Genomic DNA, 26,962 nt, shown 5'->3' with positions numbered 1-26,962 from the left:
TCTCTAAGATCCTTCTCTTTCTTTTCTCATGTCAGGCTTCATACGTTCAACCTAAGAGCTGCTATCCTAACAGCTGGTTGACACCTGAATATTCGGATGCCTACTTCAGAGTCTCACGCTTTTATTCACGAACCAGCAGCTTCCTGAAGATTGCTCCTGAACCGAAACAGCTTAGATGTAACCAACAGAAGATTATTACCATTCATTACTCCTTAAATCCTGATGCATATAAGGATGATTCACATGTCAACTTCTACTATTTAGTAAGTCTCAGTTAGTGTATTCTTGGAATCCTGCCTAATTATGAGTCTTCTGAGCACAGGACAGTTCAGACAGTGTGCATTAGTTGTGCCATGCCAATCTGAATGAGTTCCACCCTCTCACTTTGCTGGCAAATGCTACAGGATCCATTAGAAACAAACAGATAAAATGCTCTCAGATTATTTGTTTCCCTAAGATTTAAAAACTTATTATTCAGAATCTGCTTTTTTCGGCATTCAATTATTAATTCATATCAGGTGTTTAGAATGCTTTGTAAGAGTTGAATATTAGGCAGATGCAAAAAAATACAATGGAAGATTCACTTTGATAAGCAGTAAAAGGAAGTAGCTGGCCTGTGTCTATCCATTTTGTGTCTTCAAGGCAGATTGCAGAGTGACAGACAGACTTGGAAATTAAGGCAGTCCACCCTCTTGTTGCTTCTTGTTGTTTTTGTTGTTGTCATTGTCTTCTTCTTTTGCTTGTATTTTTGCGGGTGTGGGTGGGTACTAGGGACTGAACCCAGAGTCACTCTACCACTGAGCTCCATCCCCAGCATTTTTACTTTTTTTAAGACAGGGTCTCACTAAGGTGCTTGTGGCCTTGCAATTTTTCTGAAGCTGGCCTTGAAGTTGTGATCCCCCTGCCTCAGCCTCCTGAGTCACTACCACACACAGCTTCCACCATCTCCTCTTAATCAGACACGTTAGTCCATCTTGGACAGGTTCTTTAAACTCCTTAAGCCTTGGTTTCCTCAGATGTATATATGTAATTAGAAATGATAAGTTTTCCCTCCTAGGGTGGGGATTCCATGTCAGGTACTGCCCTTGTATGTATTGGCTGGCTTCATCAGCCTTACGGAAGTCTCATTTTTACAGCTAATGGAACAGAGGCAAACAAATAGAATGATGTGTCTTAAATCATATAGTTGATGGAGATTAGATAAAGACATATTCAGAGCCAGAAAGTCTGGATAAAATTCTCCTCCTCCTACAGTGCATTTCACATTGTTCACAGAGTTTCTAGTCCATGATAGGCTCCCAATCTATTGTGGTTACTTTCTGTTCTTCTTCAAATGTGCCAAGTTCACTTTTAATTTGTGGAAGCTTCCGTATCTTATGTAACAGAATTATCATGAGATAATTCATTATATAATGACAATATGATATGATATTAGGCAATAGATTTCATAGTGTGTTTTCTTTGTCCTGCACAGATGATGGTGAAAGGAGCTATCTTTCTCAGTGGACAAAAGGAAATCAAAAACAAAGGTGTATATAATGCAACCATTTATAAATATGTACTTTACCGTTTTTCTCTTTGAGGAAATATTATTAGAGAGTCTAGAAGTTGAATTGAAATAAGAGCACTTATTTCAATTTGAGGACAGAGTACAAATAGGATGGCTTTAAAAAGCTGCTAAATAATTGGATAAATGACAGTTTGACCTCTTTCTACTATTCCCAGGTCATCGAGTACATTACAGAAAAGGGATTTCCAAAACCAGAGTATTCTAATTACCTACATTACCCAGTCTTATTTTTCATATGTAGTTGGCATTATTTGATTTGCTTGTCTTTAAAACAAAGCCTAATTTGTGCTTTATATCTTATGGATGATATAAGTCATTCTCTTTTATCTAAGCATACCCAGTGATGCAAGAAATTTTTGGCATTATCTGTTAATCTCCTGTTTACACAGCCTGGAATGGGAACTTCTCATTCCCCATCAGCATCAGTGCTGATCTGGCTCCTGTGGCTGTCCTCTTTGTCTACACCCTTCACCCCAGTGGAGAAATCGTGGCTGACAGTGTCAAGTTCCAGATTGAGAAATGTTTTAAAAACAAGGTGATTTTTCTTCTATGTGTGACCTGTCCAGAGTAAGAAGAGTAAGCAGTTTGCTTCTTACTACCTCCTTAATGGACCACTCTGATCTTTACGTGGCAATCTCACAATAAGTAGGGGTATCAATAAAGTTATTAGGGAATCAGAGAATTGCCAAAGGGAAACAATTATCCTTGACAGTAGTGCCAATCCCGAGATGAGAGAAGGGTGGTAAAGGAGATGTCCCTTTAAGGAGAGTTGAGGGTGAACATGGGCTGGAGGAATGTATGTACAGAATCTATAAGGATTTCTTTAGAAACTATTGAATTTATTCAGATTTTCCTCATAGAAATCATCTCTATTCCTTTTCTTTCTCTTCAGGTTAGCATAAAGTTCCATAAGGAGCAGGGGCTTCCTGGCTCTAATGCCAGTCTCAGTCTTCAAGCAGCTCCTGACTCATTCTGTGCCCTCCGGGCTGTGGATAAAAGTGTCCTCCTGCTGAAATCGGAACAACAGCTATCAGCTGAAAGTGTAAGATCCCTGATTTCCTCAGTTTTCTTATTTCTATCTGGACTCTAAGTCTTACCCTTCATATGGAGCTTATGTGACATGGAACATGTTGAAACTATTGACTATTTCTTCCTTTGTTACTTTGTGAATTATTCACTTATTTTCTTTGACTTACTCAACACTCATAGTAAAACATAATTCTATAGATGATGTTTATTAGTTCAATGGGTTTAATAAGACAATGGAGATCCAGGAAATCATCTTCATCATGGTAGTCAAAATTAATATCATCAAAGATGGGAAGATGGATCTTGTGTACCGTGGGTGTAATATCCTGAAAAACACATCATTTTTTGTGGTATCCTCATCAACATTTACACTTAAATTTAGCATTCATTGATAATTCTTGCCTGAACCAATATTGTTATAATAGTTGATGGTGGTTTTTCCAGTTTTACTTCTTCCTCTTTACTTGAGGACACACTTTTTTTTTTTTACTCAATGGTACATAATTTATTGCTATTCTTAATTATTTTTATGTTCAAATTGTTCCAGGTTTGTTCAGTAGGAAAATCATCAAGTTGGTCTCCATGTCCTCTTTGGTATGTCCATATGCTGGTTCTAGCACTCACCAACTTTCTACTTTAAGAGGTTCCAGAATTATGTTGTACATTCTTTGCATTAATCTTAAAAATCAGTATTTTTCCAGGGATCCCTGATTTCTAGTATAGAATATTAGTAATCTAATTTATCTTGTTTCATTTTATAGCTATCTAGTTGACACAACACCATCTTTGCTCTGTTAGTTTAAAATATGACCTTTGTCATATGTTTCTATTTGTAGTTATGTTTATTTCTGAATTTTATATTCCATTTCACTGGTCTGTCTTATCATGTCTCAGCCCCACACTGTTTTAATTATAGAGAATCTGTGGTAAGTACTAATTTTTGTTGTGAATCAAATTCTTTGGCTTTCCTGGGTGCCCCAGTCACTTCAATTTTATGGTTCCCATAGATATTCTTGTTGATTTTATGTACCAACTTATTTCCAAGTTCTCAAATTCCAGCCTATTGATATTTTTGTTGTAATTACATAGACTTTATAAATTAACTTAATAATTTCATCTTTATGGGATGATGTTCTGATTAAGACCAATAAATCTCTGTTTATTTGTCTAAGCATACTTTTGTGTTCTTTGTGAATTTTAGTTTTAAATAATTCTCTTATATAGTTTCTTACTAAGCTTACCAGCATTTAGCTTACCAGCATTTTAACTTTTTTTCTGTTTACTGTAAATAGATTTTTTTCCTTCCATTATATATTCTAAATGTTTTTATTTCTGTTCTTGGGAGTTATTTTTGCATAGTAATTTTATATTTTGCAAAATTGCCAGATTGCTTTTGGTTGAGTTAGTTTTCCATTGGTTTTCTAGGGGCTTTTAGATATGCAACTATATTATCAGAAAATAGTTTTACCTTTCATTTTTCATTTTATATGATTATTTTTTCCCTTAACATGAGTACAGTACCAAATTGCAAGGCAACAATAGCATTCTTGCCTTGTTCTTAACCTTAGTATAAATGACTAGTGTTTGGTGCATTTGTGTATCATAGACTCTTACCAATTTTCTTTTTCTTTTGACGAAAATAATTTTTTTAAGCTTTTCTTCTATACTAATGTCAGTTTTGGCATATTGTTATTTTTTAAGAAATTAAGATATTTTATATATTTTAAATTTTTTGTTGAAAAATGGACTCTCAATAATTTTACTATGTTGCATCACTACATTCCTTTTATTTTTATGTTTTCCTGTATTATATAATTGTTATTTTGTATATTTGTACTTCTTTCCTTATTAGATTAATTAGTAGTTTCCCTATTTTGCTCTTCTCCCCAAAATAGGATTTTAATCTATCAGTAAGATGCAGTATGGGTTTTTTGGTACTCGATCACAATTTATCATTCCCTTAGCAGTACTTCATTTTGTTGTTGTTGTTTTTAGCCAGTTTTTTCTTTAACATAAAATTTACACAGTTTTCTCATTTTTTTATTGGTTTGAATGTTTAGGTGTTTTTCTGTAATGTGTGTGTGTGTGTGTATGTGATGCATGCCCCTGAGGATCAACCCCACGGCCTTGAGCATGTTAGGCAAGTATTCCAGCATTGAGCTATACCCAACCCTGATCTCTACTTTCAAAAATATCCCATGTATTCTGATATGTGATGATGGCTCCATTTTTATTTTAAAGAAATTCTTCAATTTCTGTTTGCATTTGTCCTTTCATCAAAAATTTACTTACTAGAACATTTTTTAATTGACCTGTAAAAATGCCTTTTTATTTTGGAATTTTATTTTAGTTTCAATTTATAGTGTCTCATAATCAGTAATATTTCTATTTTATAAAGTCTACTGATATATTTTTGTGCCCAAATACGTTTTTGACAATGCTTCCATTTGTTGAGAAGATATAGTTTCTATTATCTTATTTAGTACCCTTAAATCTGATTATGTAGATTTTTTTATTCTTGCCTATTTTCTTAAATCCACTTAGCCTGTCTTATACTGAAAGTAGTATATAAGAATACCCTGTAAGTATTGTTTTCATATTTTTCTCTCTCTGTAGTTTCTGCTTTATTACATGAGACACAGGTATTCATAATTGTTGAAACTTTATTATGAATTGCAGCTTTTCACAATATAAATCACAATTCTCTGTTTTACTTGAAACATTTTGGCCTTAATTCTTTTTTTTTCCCTGATATCAGGAGGACTGCAATCTCTACTTCATTATTTTCATTTACCTGCCCTTTAAATTTAACTTTGTTCTTTGAAACACTAAAATTTTGTGCTTAATTATTTTTATATAAATATATCTTTGAGTTTTGCTTTTTTTTTCTAAAAAAAAAGTTGTTTTTGAAAGAGAATTAAGTTTTTTCACTTGTATTGATAATGATTTATATATTTAGACTTGAATTCTATCATTATTTTAGTTATAATTACTGTTAAATCATTATTGTTTTTTTGTACTTTATTAAAGATATCTTTTTTTCTTTTTGGTATTTATGTTAGATCAAAATTTTGTTTTAGTGGTTATATTTTTTTAATACCGTAATCTCACTTTTTTCTTGCTTAAACTTTTTTTCTTTCCTTTTGCAGTTATGGAGCTCAAACCCAGTGTCTCACACTTCTTGTTTAACCCTGAAATTTAGTTAGTTTTTTTTTTTTTTTTTGGTACCAGGGTTTGAACTCAGGGGCACTCAACCACTGAGCCACATCCCCAGCCCTATTCTGTATTTTATTTAGAGACAGGGTCTCACTGAGTTACTTAGCAACTTGCCATTGCTGAGGATGGCTTTGAACTCATGATCCTTCTGTCTCAGCCTCCCAAGCCACTGGGATTACAGGATGAGCCACCATAGCTAGTTATTTTTAAGTAGTATTCTTGACTTATACCTATTATCTACTCAACAGTTAATAATCTTATTTTAGTTTCTGCCTTTCTTTGCCTTTTGTTTCATTTTATAGTTGCTTCTTTTTCTTGTTTGAACATATAATGCTTACATTCTGACTTTTTCCTCTTATCTGCAATGTTTTACCAATTTCCTCATCACTTTTTGGTTACATAAAGCTCATTCTCTACTGGTTTCCTCAGAAGGTCATATAGGCTTAGAATTCCCTAAAAGACTTCATATTCCAAATTGTTTTTCTAAAGACTTCTTCACACATGAAGACAGTTATTTGTACATTAAATTCTTGGCTCATATGTTAAATTACTTGGAATTACAGCTCCAATATTGCCTTGCTTTTAATACTGTATTTAAGAATTCTGACTTCAGCCTAATTTATTTTTTTGTTCTAGGTTATTTGACCTTTTTCTCTGAAGGCCTCGAAGGTTTATCCGTCTCAATACTTAAAATCTAATAGTTTAAGTAAAATATATCTCAATATTTATTATTTGGTTGAAGCTTTACCAGTAGAACCATGGAATATATAGACTACATTTTTTATTTCTAAAAATTCATCTTGAATTATAATTTAACATTAAATTTTTTATTTTTCCCTTTCTTGAAAGACTCCATCCATGTAGTACAACTACTTTGTCTGCTTTGCAATGCAACCATGTTGCCTATGACCTGTTTCATTCTTTTATTTTTCTCCAAAACTGTCTTTAGAGTTTTATTATGATCATTTTCTCTTGAGGTCTTTTGTACTTTCATACTTGCATTTGATGTGTTTGTTTATTTCATCTATTTTGGAGTTCATTAAATTATTATTTTATGTTTTTTTTGTTTCACCCATTTTTATTCTGTATTAAATTTCTAATTCACAGTGTTTTAAAATACCCAAATGCCAGCATGTGAACATTTCATTTATACTGACATGTTTGGAGATGGCTTTTCTCTATTTATTTATTTACTTAATTACTTGAGTAGAGATGTTTCATCAGCTGAGATGTTTTTATTTGCAGTTTTTATTTCCCTTATAGCAATTTTATATGGAGTTATTTTTTTCTAATTCTTAGTATTTTATAGGTAGTGTTCATAGGTAAAAATACTTTTTATGTTATTTTACAAAAATACTTTTTTTTTTGTACCCAGGATTGAACCCATAGATGCTTACCCACTGAGCCATATCCCTAGCCCATTTTTATATTTTATTTAGAGACAGGTTCTCACTGAGTTGCTTAGGGCTTCATGAAGTTTCTGAGGCTGACCTTGAACTTGGGATCCTTCTGCCTCAGTTTCCCGAGCCCCTGGGATTACAGGGTGTGTCACTATGTCCTGCCAAAAATAATTTTTAATGAAAAATTCTTCTTTTGTTTCTGTAGTATCCTTAATGTTATCCCATTACATCCTTTTCTCCTTACCTGCCCTGTCTGCAATAGTCAGTACCCCACCTCTCTTGATCAAATTATTTTCCAGTACAAATGTTGGGCTTTATTTTGAGTTGATTCAATGTGTTTCTTCTAATTTCCATGTCATTTTCTTTTATTCATGATTCTCTCAAACTTTCCCTCTTCAGTTCTATGCACCCTCAAATGTTTAGTGTCATTAGGAGCTCTCATCTTCCACAAACAATTGGAAGATCATAGAATTTTTCTCTGTGTCTAAGTCATGTTAATGATATAAGTCAAGGATATTATTACTTGCTCTTTTTAAAATTTGGTATTTTCTTATGAAGCTACATGAGAAGATTTAGAATCAAGCAGTTAATATTATCCTCTGGACCTGGAAATAGACTTAGCATTATTAATAAGAATAATGAATTCTTTATGTACTAAGCTTTGGATTAATCAATAGCTAGATCTCAACAAACTCTTTTATACTCTCCAAAATTCTACACTAGGGTGGAAAATTTTTGTGAATATGACGTTGACTGCCTAAAATAAAGTTGGTTTCTTATTTTGAAATAATAAGTCAACTAAAAAAATCGGATTAAATATTAGTCCCTTGTTCTTAAAGAAGAGGAAAAGAGTAAATGATTATGACACAAAATTTTTCAATTTTGTTGTTATAATAGGTGTGATTTAAACCACTGAGAAACATATGGTTTTCCACACAGGTGTACAACCTGCTTCCAAACGTAGAACCATATGGTTATTTCTACCATGGTCTCAACCTAGATGATGGCAAGGTGAACCCTTGCATTCCTCAGAAGAATATGTTCTACAATGGTTTGTATTATATACCTATAAACAACTATGGAGATGGAGACATCTATGATATTGTCAGGGTAAGACCATTGAAGATTTTACAAAATATTTTATCTCAATTTTAATTTTAGTATTCATAATGTCTGTTTAATTGTTTCTCACCTAATTTGAGATTTAGTTTCAGTAATTTGCTAATACAGTATTCCAAACTTGTCTTATATAAAATGAGACATTATTTGTTGAGTTTTCTCTTTTCTGTTGAAAATATTTTGCTGAAATTATAAAGCTTCAGGTTAGAAGTAATGAGATAGTCACCCAATATATCACCCAAAAAAATATTATGCAGAAAAAGTCAAATCAAGAGGCTAAAATATAGTCTGGATTCCATATATACCTAGGCTACAAAATAGCTGTGCTGAGGCTTTCATGAAAGGATGTGTATAATAGAATCACAGTTGTATAAGAACAGGGCTATTGAATCAGACAGACGTTAGCTCAAGTCCCAACTCTTCAATTTACTCAGTGTCCATTGTGTGTATGTGTGTGGGGGGTGCTTTTTCTGTTAATTAGCTAGTGCTGATTTCACGAGTAATATTGAATAATGATGTATAACACTTAGCAAAATGGTAACACATAAAAATAATAATTATTATAATTTTTCCTATAAATTAGGAGTTTTCCCTAAGTCAAATAGAGTGGTGACACCTATGACCCCATATTCTTGCTAGCACAGAAAATATGCTTATTTAAGATCTATTTATTACTACAATACTATAAGCCTTTTGTATGTCTTACATGAAAGGAATGAACTTTCTGTTTGTTTCTTTTCTTTCTTTCTTTTTTTTCCTGTTTGTTTCTTTAAAAGGACATGGGTCTGAAAGCCTTTACCAATCTCCATTATCGGAAACCAGAAATATGTTCAGAGGAGAATAATCTGCCATTCCCTAGGCCTGTCTATCTAAAAAGAGGAGAGTATGCATTGATGCAAAATGCTCCAGCTAGAAGTGCATGTGCGTAATCTAGAATTTTGTGTTGGGGGATATTCATAATGACTCTTAAAATTAGGTGTATTGGGGATAAAACCACAGAAAATTTGGAATTTAAGTGTGAATTTTAATGTTTTGGGCTACAACTAGACACCCTAAAGTTCAGTAAACAGAATAAGACAGGCCAGAAATATTATTATTATTTTTCTGGCTATAGGGAATAATTGTCTTTAGATATGAGAGGAATTTTATTTTTATGGTAGAACAAAAGAAGTGTATAGGATCAGGCAGTGTGTGGTGATGTGTGAGAGGATAGTCATTATAAATGAGTATGACAGAGGAGAATGAGATCCCTTATGTGGCCATCATACCTTTATTATATAGAGAGAACAAAGTGCAGAGTCAAAGGCAGAAGGTATTTTATTTTAGCTTATTTTTTATTAGTTCATTATAGTTATACATATATTTTTTGGCTATAAGGAATAATTGTCTTTAGATATGAGAGGAATTTTATTTTTATTGGTAGAACAAAAGAAGTGTATAGGATCAATCAGTGTGTGGTAATGTGTGAGAGGATAGTCATTGTAAATGAGTATGACAGAGGAAAATGAGATCCCTTATGTGGTCATCATACCTTTATTATATAGAGAAAACAAAGTACAGAGTCAAAGGCAGAAGGTATTTTATTTTAGTTTATTTTTTATTAGTTCATTACAGTTATACATATATTGGGGTTATTTTGACATAATCACATGTGCATGGAATATAATTTCTTCCACTTCAGACCCCAGTTCTTCCTATTTCCATCCCTTTCATGTTGGCCATTTATACGTATTCTTTTGAGAGGTTTTTGCTTTGTTCTTTTGCCCATTTATTAATTGGGTCATTTGGGTTTTTATTTTTGTGTGTGTGTGTTAAATTTTTTGAGTTCTTTCTATATTCTGGATATTAATCCCCTGTTGGAGAATCCCTTGTTGATTCTTGTCCTTAACTCTATTTTAATGATAAATTAAATTTATTGATTTATGTATGTTGAACCAACCTAGCATCCCTGGGATGAAACCCACTTGATCGTGGTATATTATCATCTTTCTATGTTATTGAATGTAGTTTGCTAATATTTTATCAGGGATTTTTGTATGTATGTTCATCAGACATATTGGTCTGAAGTTTCATGGAATAATTTGAGAAGTATTGGCATTAGTTCATTTTTAAAAGTCTGATACAACTCAGCTGAAAATGCAGCTAGTCCTGGACTTTTCTTTGTTGAAAGGCTTTTAATTGCTGCTTCAATCTTATTGCTTTATATTGGTCTGTTTATGTTTTCTATAACCTCATGGTTCAATTTGGATAAGTCGTATATGCTTAGACATTTGTCAATATCTTCTGGATTTTCCAGTTTATTAAAGTATAACTTTTTAAAATAATTTCTAATAATCCTCCAGATTTCAGAAGGATTGGGTGGTATCATTTTTCATGTCAGATTTTGTTGATTTGGGTCTTTTCTCTCTTTTGGTTAGTCAGGCTAAAGGGTTATCAACCTTGTCTATCTATGTCAGTCTCATGTTCTGAAGGCAGAAATATTTTAATTCCTGGATAGCCATAGAGCTGGTTTCAGAGATATGTGTTCCAATACCAGTCCATTTCCAGTTAGAAGGACTATAAGTACAAAACCAGGAAATAATCTTGGATGATTAATATAAGTATGCAGATTTCTAATATAGAAATATATTCAGGGAAGCAAAATAGAACAAGTCCACCATAATAGAAATGAAATCAAAGCTGTATTCCCAATGCATCTGAGAGGACTTGAATAGTATTCCTTAAATCCCTCTGGCCTCACATGGAGATTAGTCTAGTGATTAAAGTGGGGCTGATTCTGGAAATGGGTGTTGGAAGTTTCACCTGAGGAAAATTAAGGGCCTGAAGACTTTATGTAAGGATAGGTTGAATGAGTATGTAAGAGGCCTTATAAATTCTAAAAGTTGAAACCACTTTGAAGTCTGGTCAAGATGTCTACTCTTACTAATGGATTAAACCATATTTAGTGATCTTTATCAGAATGTCTAAACTTTTCTTTATCCATAATTAAAATATATGGAAACCCAAAGCTATTCTTTTAAATACTTTCTCTCTTAATCATTCATTTATTAATTCACTCAAGAAATATTTATTGAATCTGAGTACTGAGTGTATGCTGTAAATACACTGACTTAATCTCTGCTTCTCTGGAATTTTTCTTCTAAGAGGGAAGTATTACAATTAACAAGGTATTTACAAACACTGGGGAATAGTGCATTAAATGGAAATATATAACTTTGAATAGACGAAACCTAAATTTCTCAAGATCCTATGAAATGCTCCTAGGGGAATAATATACGGAGACCTGAAAGATAGATGATACTGTATCACAAAAAAGAGAATGATATTTCAAGTAAAAAGGGAACTACTATAAAAGATGAATTAAGAAGCCCTGCTTGAGAATAGCAGAAGGTGAGCTCAAGGCAAGAGCTCAAGCCCAGCTGAAGCAAGAATGATAAGCAAACAGATCATGAAAACCTTGCAGGGTGTTTAAAGAGTTTAGAATCCATTCTAATTCAATATACCATTAACAAGCTTTAAGCAGACAATGTACTATGTGTTTTTAAATGATCTCTATGGCAGCTATGAGGAAAAGGGGATTAGGATGTAGACTGCTTAAGAGTTTATGAAATTATGTAAATGTTAGTAAATTCAGGTGAAAGACAGTGGTGGCTTTGGATTACTATCAAAAGGCAGTAGAAATTTAGAAGTAAACAACTTACATGTCTATAAGTTATTTTCAAGTTGTAAATAGATGACATTTGTAGGTTGATGAGTACTGGAAAATGCAGGGTAGGTAGGGATCAAAGATAATTCTGACTTGGGTAAATGGAGAGAAGCAGAGGGATACATAATGAATTTGGGACCAGTTATGTTTCAAATGCCTGTAAAGTATCCACAAGAAATGCATGCCCAGATGCATAAGTCTAGGGCTCAAGATAGAGTTTAAGTTGAAAGATGAGACTGAAGAGGCATCAGACTAAGCATTACAATTAAGTCATGTGTCAGGGTATCAATGGGGAAACAGTACATAATAGAAGACCTACAACGGAGTTGCTAGGAACAAATCAAGAATGAAGAGTTTTCATCCTTCAAAACAGACAAGAGGCAGGGGAGATACCATGATCACAAAACAGACAAGAAAAACACTAGGATAAGGTATTGTGCAGGTTAACAGTAGTGCTTATTCGGGAAACAACACTGTTAAAGTATGTGAGATACAGTCTACAGACCACAAAGCTGAAAACCTGTTCTTGAGAATTATAAATACTAATGTCAGAGTTTATGAAATTATGTAAATGTTAGTAAATTAAAAAAAACTAATGTGCTGTTTATGAATTTTAGCAAAGCTAATGTTAGCTAGTGGAATTGACAGGCATTGGTATGTCAGATGAGAAACTTAATTAAATCAGTAGACATTACTTTCTCTAAATTTGACTGTGGAAGAAAAATGTAGTCTTATTCTTTTTTATTTGTTATTGTTTTTAATGTAGAGGTTCAAATCTCAAAATGTTGATAGACTGAGATTTCCCTTTATCAACAATGAGTACCAGGAGCAATATTCTGTGTTGCTTCACACACACTAAGTCACTCTGGGTATGTGTACTTCACATATTTTTATTCTCTTTAAATAATTCATTCTCTCTCTCTCTCTCTCTCTCTCTCTCTCTCTCTCTAGCTGTTGAGTTCACAGCAGATGTCAATTATGCGGAACAGGCTATAATTGAAACAGTAAGAACAAACTTTCCTGAGACATGGATATGGGATCTTGTCAGTGTTGAGTGAGTTTTTAACAGTTTTCTTTGTGTATCTTTATTTCTGTTTTGTTTTTCTTTTTATTCATTAGCTTATGCTCCTGGATATTTATAACTGTACCATATTTGTAAAATATATAGTATCATTCACTTATAAATACCAATCATTTTTTTTTGTCTTTTCTTCTAGATTTTTTTTTTCACCAAAGATTTCTCTTCTATAAATTTCATTCAGATAGATGTAAGCTGATTCTCTTAAAAAAAAAAAAACCAAAAACTAATGTGTTGTTTAAAGAATATAATCTTTCTAAGGTTAAGTTTTGTAGAAATCTAGCTCTCAAGATTTTTATCTAATGACCTTTCCAAGCACTACAACTCATTTTTTTTTAACCTTAAATCAATATGCTTCTGCTTACTCTGCACTGAATTCAGGTTTTAGTTCAAAGAATGTGTTTTGGTAATCATCATTCCTTGCAGTTCCTCAGGTTTTGCAAATCTTTCATTCCTCATCCCTGATACCATAACCCAATGGGTGGCAAATGCCTTCTGTGTGAATGGTGATACTGGATTTGGTATTTCATCAAAGGTCTCCTTGGAAGCTTCCCAATCTTTCTTTGTTGAAATCGTTGCCCCCTTTTCAGTTGTTCAAAATGAGCAGTGTGATTTGATCATCAATGTCTTCAGTTACCTGAATACTTGTGTAGAGGTAAGTTGTTCTCTTTTATATGGAAGCCAAAATCTAACAAAACTAAAAGTTTCTTAATATTCTTCTTCAACATCACTGTATTGTCTATACTCTCAAATGCAAAATGATACTATAAAGGAATAGACTTGGTTCCACATTCCTCAAACAAAAGCAATTGCCTTAACTCACAGCAATGATTTGTATAATGTTTTGAGAATAGCATTTCATAATTTTGCACATTTCCCCATATTTATCTTCTTACAAGAAGAGTCATTTGGTATCTTTTAATTTTGCTAACTTAAAACAAAGTCAGCCGGGCATGGTGGTATACACCTGAAATCCCAATGGCTTAGGAGGCTGAGGCAGGAGGATCATGAGTTCAAAGCCAGGCTCAGCAACAGTGAAACCCTGTCTCAAAACAAAATACAAAAAAAAGTGTGTGTGGGGGGTGCTGGGGATGTGGTTCAGTGGTTCAGTGTCCCTGATTTCAATGCCTGGTACCTCCACCAAAAACCAAACCAAACCAAACCAAAACAAAACAAAATCAATAAAGCTGAATTGTCATAAGAAGAAAGATGGGATAATAACATTACAGTATTTAAGTTAATGAATCACTGTCTTGGTTCTTTTTTAGGTATCTGTTCAACTAGAAGCATCTCAGAATTATGAAGCCAACATCAACACCCTGAAAAGCAATGGCAGTGAGATTATCCAGGCTGGAGAGAAGAAAACATACCTCTGGACTCTGATACCTAAGAAATTGGGTCAGTAGCTATATATTCCTGCCAATCTTCCATGAGAAACAAGCCTTTTCAGTAATCTGTTTTCCTTAAATTCTCTAAATAAATATTTTTTATTTTTTTTTCATTATTCTGCATTAAAACTCTATTCTTGGGCTAGGGTTGTGGCTTAGTGGTGGAGTGCTTACCTAGCATGTATGAGGCACTGTGTTTGAGTCTCAGCACTGCATATAAATAAATAAAATAGAGGTCCATTGACAACTAAAAAATATTTTAAAAAACTCTATTCTTATCTAATTTCTGGTTGCTAATATATAGAGCAAAATCCCATTCACTTGCATACATATATAATGTTATTAAAATACAACATAAATGTTGCTGGGTAGGTGAGTATATGTCTCTAATCCCAGTTACTTAGGAGGCTAAGGCAGAAAGATTGCAAATTCAAGGAAAAATTTTAAAAGGGGCCAAGTATGCAGCTAAGAGGTAGAACACTCCTGGGTTCAATCTCCAGTTCCATAAAAAAAATTATAATACAAAAGCACAATATAAATGTTAATTTCTATAACATGACAAGTCCACACATCATATCCTAAATAAAGATCATGTTTTCATTCATTAATGTGCCTTATTTTTTTTCTTTTCAACACCCATCATTTATTCAAAATGTCATTAATATAAAAATTGTTTTTCAATCACAGTGACCAATTATTGGAATTTCTTGGACATTTCTTGGAATTTACTAAATATGTGACAAGATATCAAAGACACTGAACACTTGAGTGAGGACCAAACACTGAAAAGGCTTTTGTCTCAGGGCATGTGTTATCTGTAGCATAGGAAACTAAATTTATAAGTATCTTGTTGAAGATATAAGGAAGGGTGAAAGCTAAAAATCACAGTAAAAATTCTAGATGTGATGTGCATAATACTAATTATGAGTAATTTTTTTAGAGGTAGAAAGAAGTTTTTTTTTTTAATTTCCTGTCTCATATTCATTGTATTATTATTATTATTATTATTATTATTATTATTATAGCAGCAAAGAGTATATTTATAAGATCATTTTTGTTTACTGATATTAATGTGCCTTGGATTATTTTTTATACAATATTTAAACTTTGTCAATTTTTAGCCTATGTAAAGTCTTCAAAATTTTTACTTTGAAATTTATTTATAAATATTTTCATATAGGATTTTGAGATGGGTGAAACAAAATTTACCACATTATCTTTTCCAGGCAATGGAAGAAGCCAATTAATTTGCTCTGAACAGTAATATGATAATCATCTACTGCAAGATAGGATTCAAAGATTCTAACACTTTCTCATTGTGCAAGGAACTGATGGTAGACTTAAATTATATTTGGGAATATTTTCCAGGTAAAGTGAATATCACTGTGATTGCTGAGTCCAAACCAAACAGCGCCTGCCCAGGTGAAGCAACTGAGCAGCAAAATCTAAACTGGAAAGACACTGTGGTCAGAAGCTTATTAGTAGAGGTGTGTACCTGAAAACTATCAAGCTCTTTCTAATAAGAATAGATACTGTCGAAGAGGCTAAATAAGAAAAGACATTCTTCTTGAAAAGAGTTAATTGAGCAAAGTTATTTTTGATAGAAAACGGTCCATTTTAAATGAGTTAAAATATAAGTCTTTCTTTAATTAATACCTTAACCAGGATAGTGAAACTTACAGATTTTGTAATTTTTTTTATTCAATCCTGACTTATCAGGCTTTCTATGTACCTACGCCCCCTCCCCTCTCTTTTTCAACTGATTCTCAAATCCAGAAGACAAATCTACTTGCCCTACACTCCTGAGCAGTTCCTGTCATCCTAAAAAAAAGTTGATATCACATTTCTAAGCATGTCCCTACTCTACAAAACACTCATCTGTCTGCTGGAGATGCAGGACAGGATCAGAGGAGTTTAGAGTGTCATCCAATGACACAAGGTTGTCCTTGTTCAACCAATAAGAACAGAGAGTCCAAAAGAGTAGAGCTAATGTACAATGACATTTAGATATGTGTGAAGGGGACATGAACAGATCTGAAAAGGCAGACATTACCAGCCAGGCCTAAGTGAGACAATGATTTACTGCTTTTCCTTTGTGAAAAGATGATGCAGACTCATTATCTTGTGTTTCCTTTTGTTTACTCTTTGATAGCCGGAAGGTGTTGAAAAGGAAATGACCCAGAGTTTCCTTATCTGTACAAAAGGTAAGAAGTTATTTTAGGTGGTGAATTAGTCCTAAAGAAAATTTATCAATGGGCAATGGGGTCAGTTTATTGCATAAATTTAGCAAACTATATATATATATACATATATATATATATATATATATATATATATATATATGCAGTTTTTTAGTTCACCTGTGGCATTGTTCTTCCTCAACCTGTTTTTCTTAATCTTATGTATGCTTGACTCCTTTTTATTATGATTATCACACAGTTTTGGTCATTGAGAAATCAGGATTATGTTTACATAGCACATAATATAACCTTTGCTTTTGTACTCTTAGGATCAAATAATACATAAATATATCACTAATCCTCAATTGCCTTCTTTATGGTCCTCAGGAGTACTATTTTACCTGGACAATGGTGATCTGATTTTAATATTTAACCAGAATCTTCAAGCTGTACTTTTTATATGGACTGTTTTAAATATCTTAGTCAGAAGTTTTTGCATCTTTACTTTTTACTGAAGTATGGTTTAGACACTAAACTCATGCCAAATGGGTGCTACTAAAAAACACAGAAATATAGCATCTTCTGAAGATATTACTATACTAAACTAGACCAAACCCTTGATTTAATTTCATATAACAAGCAATTTATAAAATGAAAATAAATAATGAAATCGGTTTCTAATGTGTTTTTAAAATCTATTACTTATGAAAAGAAGTTTTCACATTATTTTTTATGGATGTTTTCTTTTTAGGTGCCAGAGCCTCTGAGGACATAGTTTTGGACCTGCCAAATGATGTAATAGAAGGCTCAGCCAGAGCCTTTGTCACTGTTGTGGGTAAATAGATTAAATTTTGTTTCATGATATTTGACAATCTTGGTTGAGGTGAATTTCCTAAAATAATAGAATGGAGAGATTTTCCTAAGCTATCAGAAGAAATTATTGTTTAGGTCTTCCCTTGTTTGTTTCCATAGGGGATCTAAAGGGATTATAATACCATTCCCAAACCATGTGTTGCCAAGAAACATTAGTTCTGGCAGATGATCAGGGGTGCTGGGATTTTCTAGTAGAAGGAAAAATCTGTTTTATAAAAGGAAAAGTTCTTGTCTACCATCAACACCCTTTGGAGAGAGAAAGATTACAGTTTATACTTCATAGGATCAGTTTCTCCAAAACAAACAAGCAAAACATGCTTTCCTAACTTCCTATTTTCTCTGGTTAAAGAGATTTTCTGAAATATTTTTCACAGAAGAAATCCCTTTAATTCTATCTGTGTTAGTCAGTTTTTTTTTTTGTCACCATGGCTAAAATACTTAACCAGGAACAACTTAGAGGAAAAGTTTATTTGGAGCTCACAGTTTGAGAGGTTTCAGCCTATAGACCGCTGATTTCATTGCTCTGGGTGAGGCAGAACATCATGCTGGAAGTTATGGTGGAAGAGTTAGGCTCACCTTATGGTAGCAGAACCAGAGAGGGAAGAGGGGAAGGGAAGACATGACAAATGCATCCTGCCAGGGCACATTTCCAGGGACATACCTCCTCCATGTATGCTTCACCTGCCTACATTTACCAGTCTCTTTAAATGGATTGATTAGGTTACAGCTCATAAGCCAATCATCTTGCCTCTGAATATTCCTGTATTAACACAGGAGCTTTGGGGGATACCACATAAATAAACCATAGCACTTCTCTTCATATCCATCTACCTGGAATTACTTTATTAAATTTTTTTTGTTTCTACATTTTAAACTCAAAGTGATTTTCTAATTCCCCTATGCCTTTTTAAAATATTTATTTTTTAGTTGTAGTTGGACACAATATCTTTATTTTATTTATTTATATGTGGTGCTGAGGATCAAACCCAGGGCCTTGCATGTGCTAGGCAAGCACTCTACTGATGAGCCACAATCCCAGCCCTTCCCCTCTGCCTTTTTAATCTTTGGCTATTCATGCTGAGACGGCAAGAATAATTGATAGGACTTTGTGTTTTTCCTGTTTCCACAGGTGACATTCTAGGAGTTGCAAAGCAGAATCTGGATAATCTTGTCCAAGTGCCTTATGAATCTGGAGAGCAGAATATTGCCCTTCTATCTTCTAATACCTATGTCCTTGACTACCTGAAATTTACTGAACAATTAACAGAGGAATTTAAATCTAAAACTTTCTTTCTCTTATCTAATGGTAAGATGACTTAAGTAATTTCTGCCCGTAGTTAGTCAAATTGATTGCTAATAACATCAAGAAGTCATAAAGCTGTAATTATACACTTGTCTGGTGGAGCAAAAGTGAATCTGAATCTAGCCAGTCTTAGTCTTAGGTATGTTTTCTCTTTGACTTCAAAATTTGTGTGGGCATTTAGCTTCATAATTTAGTGCTGTAAAGATTCAAATTATAAATTAATTTATTTTAATGCCAAATGTTTTGACAGATTACCTTGTTTATTGTTGTTGTTAATAATAGATGTAAATTATTTATATTTCATCTCCTGGATATGCTTTCCAGTTGTGTTTAATTGTAGTATTGAGATTTGTATGCAGAAAGGGGCATATAATGTGATATTAAGGAAGCATGTGCTATAAAGGAAAAAATCCAAGAGCATAATGGCTTTGTTTTACCTTTTTTTTCAGAAAGGTAAAACTAAATAAAGTAAAATCATCTTTAAGGGAAAAGTATGGATTAGTAAGCAAAATGATGAGACAGTTAATTAAGCTAGGCATTTTTCCCAGGAGACTTATTTGCCATAAAAATGCATAGGAAAGTAGTTATTTATTCCCCATATGGATAGAGTATCCAACTGTGAGAAATTAAAATCAGAAGTATTCATCATTCTAGTAATTTTTGTCTAAAAAATAATTTCCTACTACATTGTATTTTAGGTTATCAAAAGCAGTTGTCTTTTAGAAACTCTGATGGTTCATATAGTTTGTTTTGGCAGTGGAATCGGAAAGGAAGCATGTGGTGAGACAACAATTTTATTTTCTATAATATAGGAATTATCTGAGGAGGGCTTAAAAGGAGGCAAGGGAGGATTGAGTTCAGTGTAGTTTTTCCAGCAAACTGGATTTCAAAGTGAATTTACAGAGAAGAATCAGATAAAACCAAATTATTTGATTATTCTAATTCTCATGTGACAATTTCCCTATAGTCTCATATAATTTGCTTAACAGCTTGATCATTTCATGATAATCTCTATACTTGTACAGTTGGTTAACTTCATGGAAAATGGCACATTCTACTCTACATTTCTCAGCATTCCATTTAGATTTAAGAAAGTGATCCTAATGACAGCGGTTTTGTCTCCATGTACATATAATCTAACAGACTGTATAGCAAGACTTTTGAACTTAAACAGGCTAAAAACTACCTGCTCTAATTGTTTTTCATAATATTTTACTAACACCCAAGAAATAGCCACTATCAATCAACATTGGTTGCCCTCAATATTAGCCAAGGTGAACGCATCCATCACCCAAAGGGAACAACAGTGATGAGTTGGCTGGGGAGCTGACATCATCATTTCTGTTTTTATCCAACTTTTGCTTTGGCCGTCCACATTACAGGCTCACTGCCCTTACTTTTAAGACATTGGAGAAAATGAAAGAATATGTATTTATTGATGAAACAGTTCAAAAGCAGAGTTTAATCTGGCTTTCAAGCAAACAGAAAAGCAATGGCTGCTTTGAAAATGATGACAAGCTGTTCAACAAAAAGGTGAGGAACTAATAGCAGAGACATTCCTTGTTCCTCTGCCTACCTGTTCCTTCTCTTACCTCTGGCCTACTGTATCTGGAATAAGATCACTTGGTGGGGGGAATGTTATGCCTTCTGAATCGTCTGTAGTCACAGGCCTGTGGTGTCCTGGTCAACAGCATGGTTCCAGTTGTATGCACATTTAACCATAGCCAGGATACAACTCTTCCCAAATTTCACATACATTATTAAGTCCTTAGTCCTTCCATTGTCAATCCTTTGCTGTAAACAAATTGAAAAGAGGATAGAGAGGAAGAGAAGAAAACTTAGAGAGCAAATCTCAATAAATTTGGAGCCAAAGAATATTTTAAAGGAAAGGGAGAGCTTTGAGAGTATGAGAAATTTAAATTTGTACCTATTCATGGGATCAAGAAATCTCAGGGGACAGTATCGAGTAATTATCATTGTTTCAATGAGGAAGGCTATTCTAATACCCTCTCAAGGAAGTATGAATTGGTCAAATACCTATAATGTAAATGAGGTGAAGTGTGTTCTTGGCAGGACTCACTTTTTGCCCTTTCCTGCCCACATTTAGGTAAATCACTAAGCATTCTTCCTTCCTTCTTATTTCTGTTCTTTGAAGATAGCTATCCATCTCTTCCCCATCATGTGTCTCCTCTAAACTTTGTTTCCCTTTGGATGCTTGAAATCTCCTACCCTGATATGTTAGCATAACCTAATAGCTCCTAAAATATTTCCTGGGCTTTTCCTCTGTAACATTACTAATAACCACTCTTAGTTTTGGAGTGAGGACTATAAATTTAATCATTACAAAATATGGATGAATAGTAACTCCTTATGAAATAGGACAGAAGAGTCTGGACACCCAGTGAATTTTCAAGAAGCAGGTTTATTGGCTGTAGCTGTCCAGTCAAGAGTATGACTCATGCCTGAATTCTCCTCTAGACCAAGAGTCTAGAAATTCTTGGAACTTTATACCTGTTGAATCCCAACACAAAGAAAAGACCACCAACTCCAATTTTTAATCAAATTAAAGCAAGCTTGTATTTGTGTACACAAAGGGAGCTGATCAGCAGCTGTCTCCCCTAACACAGGCTGGAAACCAGCCCCCAGCTCTCCAGGAATGAGGTTTTATAGCACAAAAAGTTGCAAAGGTAGGTGCTTGAGAACTTACAGATAACAGGATTTTGACAAACATAATATAAAGACAGATAGTAGGTTAATGATCTACAAGGCATGATATTTCAAGGTAGGGAGTAAATTCAGATCCGAACATCAGAATTTATGAGGCACCACTGAGGTTTCAGAAAGATCTGTTATCTGGTCAGGGGGAGCCAGGATTTATGAGGCACTACTAAGGTTTTATAGAGAGGGTTGTTTCCTGGGCAGGGAAAACCAGGCATTGGTGAGTTCAAGGCATGGGCAGGAATTCCAAACAAGTTTAGAAATCACAGTAATTTATAGTAAAAGAGAAATTAACTTTTCAGGATTTTGTGACGAGATGGCTCCCAATCTTAAGATGGAATTAGGCTGGGTTCATCAATACCCAGTTCAAAATTCTTTGAACTTTATACATTGGCATTTTACATTTTTGTGGAGGTCTACATAAAATAACTTTTTTTATTTTGAGTTCTCAGAAAGTGCTTTTTAGGCCAGACAGAGGTTTTAAAAGTTTTTACCAAGAAAACAGAGAAATATACTTTTGTGTCACAAGCTTGACTCTAAATTTGTCATACCTTTTGTGTGCAAACCTGGCTTTTTACAAGAAAGAGGAAGCTTCAAACCACAATTCCTTTTACAGACATTTTGCTGATACTATTTGTAAAAATCTTTCTGACAAAAGGAGAAGCTTAATTATGGTCAGGGTCTTTTGGGTGGGGGGTACCTGGTCTACTCCACTTAATGGTATTTAACTTCTTCTTTTTTTAAAATGGTGCTTGGAATTGAACCCAAGGCACTGTGCACGCAAGACAAGCACTCTACCAAGTGAGCTATATTCCCAACCTGGTATTTAACTTTAATGTAGTTTATATTACCCTCTTTAAGTTACTCCAGGACCCTTAGGAGAAGAGTTATTGTTCCTATGTAGAAAAATCAATGACTTTTTAATGTTCTCTTTTAAACCATCTTCTCCACATCTTTCTTCTTATTGGATGTGTTACTGATCACTGCTTCTATTTGTGTGATCTTACCCAATCCATTCTCTATGCAGTATAGCTGGCCCTCTGTATCCAAGAGCTCCACATGTGTGGATTCAACCAGCCTAGGATTAAAAGTCTTTGGAGCGGAATGAAGGATTACTTCTGTATTGAACATGTACTAACTTTTTCCCATGTCATTATTCCCCAAACAATATAAGCGCTATTTATAGCAATGTAGAGCTATTTAGTATAGCAATTATATCATATTAGGTATTGTAAATATTTTAGAGATGATTTACATTATACAGAACCTAGGCATCCAGGGTTTTTTTTTTTTTTTTGGTATCTGCAGTGCATCCTGGAACCAATTCCCCATGGATACATAGGGATGACTGCAATTAAGTGTGTGTGTGTGTGTGTGTGTGGGGGGGGGTAGATTATGAGAAAGAAAGATGCAAGAGAAAAATAAAAACGTGGCAGAAGAATGGTGATACCACTTAACTATAATTTAAATGTACTGCTAATCACATCTTACTTTTGTGTCCACCCTGTGCTATTATTTGCACCTTGAAAACTTTGTTCTTCAGAAATATTACTTTTCTGAAGAAAAAATATTTCTTTTTTTCTTAGATAAAATGAGAGTTTTGTATTATATCATTGGAACTCAAATGCCAGTCTGAATGCTATTTGCATCAGAATCACTACAGTACTCATTACAACTTATTTCCCTGAGTACCCATTTCAATTCATATTTCTGAGTTTTTAAATTATAATCTCTTGTGTGGATGCTAGCTTATTTAATGCTTGAGTTTCTTAGGGAACTTTTATACACAGTCAATTGCAAATTACTTGATTTATAGTTTTTTGATTTTTTTTTTTAGTTTTACATTGTAAGACTCTACCTGACAACTGTTACCTCCTAATAATTTTGCATAGAATTTTCACTGACTTTCTATTATACCCTATTACAAATTCTTTATTTGCTCTTTTCAAATTAATACCAAATAGTGTCAAATTGAGTCATATGAGTTTCTTGGAGTTCCTGCTTAATACCAGGCCACATAAATATCAGATATGCATTAAATATATTTAAAATTTTGTTGTTTTATTTAATCATTACATTGGATCTTAATTGATTCCTGTTCAGATAGAATGGATATTAATTAGCAAGTTTAAAGTTTTTACATGTTTTGGTTTGAGGTTATAGCTTAGTGGTAGAACACTTGTCTAGCATATGAACCCTTGGGTTTGATCACCAGCATTGTGCGTGCATGCACACATGCACACACACACATACACATACACACACAATTGCATGTGTTCAAGTGTTTTATGAAAAAAGGATATTTGTGATATTTGTCCTGGTATTTCTTTCCACTTAGCTTCACTGCAGAAGAACAGCTGGTTTTTGGTTGTCTACTCTCTTATGTGACTCACTGTTATTCTTTTTAGGGTGGTGATGAAGAGGACATTTTACTCACTGCATATATCATTGGAACGCTCCTTGAAGCTGGGCTCAATTCCACTGTATGAATTCTCATCAACTTCCAGTTTCAGCATCTGAATACACATTAAATAGACTCTAGATTAAGAGTGGTTCAAAATTCTTGGAGGAAAACTGCCATATTCTTATTACCTAAATTTTGTTTCTCACATAGTAATAATAACATTACAAATGTATTTCAGTGATACTTTTGAAGTATATTACTTTTAAGTATATATGAATGAGTTTATATGCAAAATATATTTCAAAAATATACACGCATATTATATATTATATAATAATATATATATATATATATATATATAATAATATATATATATATANTATATATATATATATATATATATATATATATATATATATAATGAACAATGACTAGTTTAAATATCCAGCAAGCTTATACAATGTTGGGAATCATTTTAAAATATGTTTTTCCTCACTAGTTTCCTGTTCTGCGCAATGGGCTCTTTTGCCTAGAGGAGGCATTGGAAAGCGGTGTCTCTAATGGCTATACCCAGGCAATCCTAGCTTATGCTTTTGCATTAGCTGGAAAAAAAGAGAAAGTGGAAGCCTTATTCCAGATCCTGGATCAATCTGCTATAAAAACAAGTAAGTCATAACATTCAATTTTTCTATAGGAGATGATCTTTAAAACAACATGATGTAACTTAATACACAATCATTTCCTAACCCTGGCTTCACTAGAATGTTCCTACTGCTCTTCAGAAATTCAACTGTTTCCCTTTTTCTTTAAAGAATACTGTGTGTTTTAGATTCCCCTCTTTCTCTTTTCTTTTAGATTCCTCTCAAATGAGTATAGTAATGTAAACCAGGCACAGCAACCATGTTATATACAGTATTTTCTTCTGTTTTATTTTGGTTTTGGTTTAGTTTTAGCAGTTCTTGAGAGGAAACCCAGGGCCCATGCATGCTAGGCTAGTAATGTACCACTGAAATACATCAATAATCCATACTTATGAAACTTAAGCACATACCACTTTTGCCCTTACATAGTTGCTCTTTGGAGTTATATTATTTTTCTAGAGCTATTAAACAAAAGACCACACTGACTTAAACAACATAAAATTATTTACTCACAGTTCTGAAGAGCAGAAGTCTAAGATGAAAAAGTCAATAGGTATAACTTTTTTTACTTTAACTGGGCATCTCCCTGTCTTCACCTGGTTTCTCCTTTGAGTATAAGAATTCCTGGAGTTCCTTCTATGTCTCCAAATTTCTTATAAGAACATCAGATTAAATTTAATCCCACCCTAATGAACTCATTTGAACTTTATCTCTTCAAAGATCTCATATTCAATCACATTCTGAGGTCCCAGGAATTAAGACTTCAGTAGACGAATTTTAAGGAGGCATAACTCAACTCATAACAGAGGCCAAAAATGGAATTTTCCCCCTCCTCATCTATAAGTTCATAGGAACTTGTTTTTCAGACTATGTGAAAATTCATCCTTTTTCTCAGATAATGTGATATATTGGGAAAGAGAAAAGAAACCCAACACAGAAGAATCCCCATCCTATACTCCTTGGGCACTTTCTGGGGACAATGAGAAGACTTGCTATGTGCTGTTGGCTGTCATTTCCTGGAAAACTCAGGACCTCAGCTATGCTAGTGAGATTGTGCAGTGGCTGGCTCAACAGATGAACTCCCATGGTGGCTTCTCTTCCAGCCAGGTGATTGATGTGGGCCTGCCATTTATTACAAAAATGCAGAAGATGATATGCCATAAGAATCTAGATAGCAAAGATATTCACCAAAATTTACCTTCTAAGATGAAGAACATTAGATAATATATAAATCATCTTAGTCAACAATTATTTATGGGACAGTTATTGTACATCAGATACTCTATTAGGAAGTCTGTATAAACAAATGAATAAAATGAGGCTCCATATGTAGGAATTTACACTAGTTTACAGCTCCAATTTAAACAGTAAAAGTAGAATGCAAGTCTAGAAATAATTTCTACTACAAGCATCAGAATCTCAGTACATTAGATATCTGATGACCCTGTAGTCAAAGTATATATCTATGAAGAAGAAAGATTTCTTTCTAATTCTGTACTCTAAACATTGAAAAAAGTAAATGATAAGAGTGGATAACAGGAGAAATCCATAACCATAAAAATAATGATTTCTTTCTTTCCCTAGTGGAAAAAAATGAAACTTCAAGGAAATATGATTTATTTATACACGAAAAATGTTCATTTCCCTCCTATTTTAGTCTCAGTGTGTCATTAAAACCTTAGGCAGAGATTATATGTATAAATAAAATTATATCTATTATATTAAATATCATTTAAAACCTTTTAGAAAACTAAAATCAAATTAAGTTTTCTTGAAGACTGTCAAATGGCAACTACTTATACAAGTAAATATATTTTTTTATTGTTCAGGATATTGCTTCTTGATGTTCTGTTGACTGTTTTAGGGATATTTATATGAATTGATTGAAGATTTACAAATGATGACTAATATTGCCTCATAACAGAACTTGGGTCATTGCTTGTACTATTTCTGTGCAGGACACCATAGTCTGCCTTCTTGCCATAACTCGCTACATGAAATTAACCTTCTCTAGTGATCAAAACACCGTCACCTTTAGAAGTGAACAATCCAATGAGATTTTCCAGATCAACAATGATAACCGCCTACTGGTTCAACGTTTAGAACTAACAAAAGCACATGGACAATACACAGTAGATGTGGAAGGACATGGCTGCACATTTATCCAGGTAATAGAAATCAACCTAAGAAGACATAGAAAAATGTTTACCAGTGAACTGGCATCAGACCAATTGTTCAATTGTATATGAAGGGTTATTTTGCCATTTTGTATTGTTCTGTGATATCTCTATTCTTGCTCTCATACATGTTTTCTAATTAATAGCAGAAAATACAAGT

General features: G+C 33.4%; 1 protein-coding gene across 1 annotated transcript in view; it reads left to right on the top strand.

The window, feature by feature from the left end:
• LOC107160635 (ovostatin homolog 2-like) overlaps positions 1-26,962 on the top strand; it is a 54,874-nt gene that overhangs the window by 15,010 nt on the left and 12,902 nt on the right. Inside the window, exons 12-31 of the mRNA XM_015507295.1 lie at positions 36-263; positions 1,475-1,529; positions 1,960-2,105; positions 2,463-2,612; positions 8,155-8,325; positions 9,111-9,255; positions 12,992-13,094; positions 13,545-13,773; positions 14,387-14,516; positions 15,875-15,993; positions 16,659-16,717; positions 17,445-17,521; positions 18,689-18,865; positions 19,561-19,642; positions 20,245-20,382; positions 23,919-23,940; positions 23,989-24,063; positions 24,484-24,649; positions 25,521-25,732; positions 26,584-26,793. Of these exons, the coding sequence (XP_015362781.1) occupies positions 36-263; positions 1,475-1,529; positions 1,960-2,105; positions 2,463-2,612; positions 8,155-8,325; positions 9,111-9,255; positions 12,992-13,094; positions 13,545-13,773; positions 14,387-14,516; positions 15,875-15,993; positions 16,659-16,717; positions 17,445-17,521; positions 18,689-18,865; positions 19,561-19,642; positions 20,245-20,382; positions 23,919-23,940; positions 23,989-24,063; positions 24,484-24,649; positions 25,521-25,732; positions 26,584-26,793 (2,694 nt within the window). The remainder of the gene's footprint in view (positions 1-35; positions 264-1,474; positions 1,530-1,959; positions 2,106-2,462; positions 2,613-8,154; positions 8,326-9,110; positions 9,256-12,991; positions 13,095-13,544; positions 13,774-14,386; positions 14,517-15,874; positions 15,994-16,658; positions 16,718-17,444; positions 17,522-18,688; positions 18,866-19,560; positions 19,643-20,244; positions 20,383-23,918; positions 23,941-23,988; positions 24,064-24,483; positions 24,650-25,520; positions 25,733-26,583; positions 26,794-26,962) is intronic.

The sequence above is a fragment of the Marmota marmota genome, unplaced genomic scaffold (assembly GCF_001458135.2).
Source record: "Marmota marmota marmota unplaced genomic scaffold, marMar, whole genome shotgun sequence".
NCBI lineage: Eukaryota > Metazoa > Chordata > Mammalia > Rodentia > Sciuridae > Marmota > Marmota marmota.
This window is presented reverse-complemented; position numbering and strand designations above follow the sequence as displayed.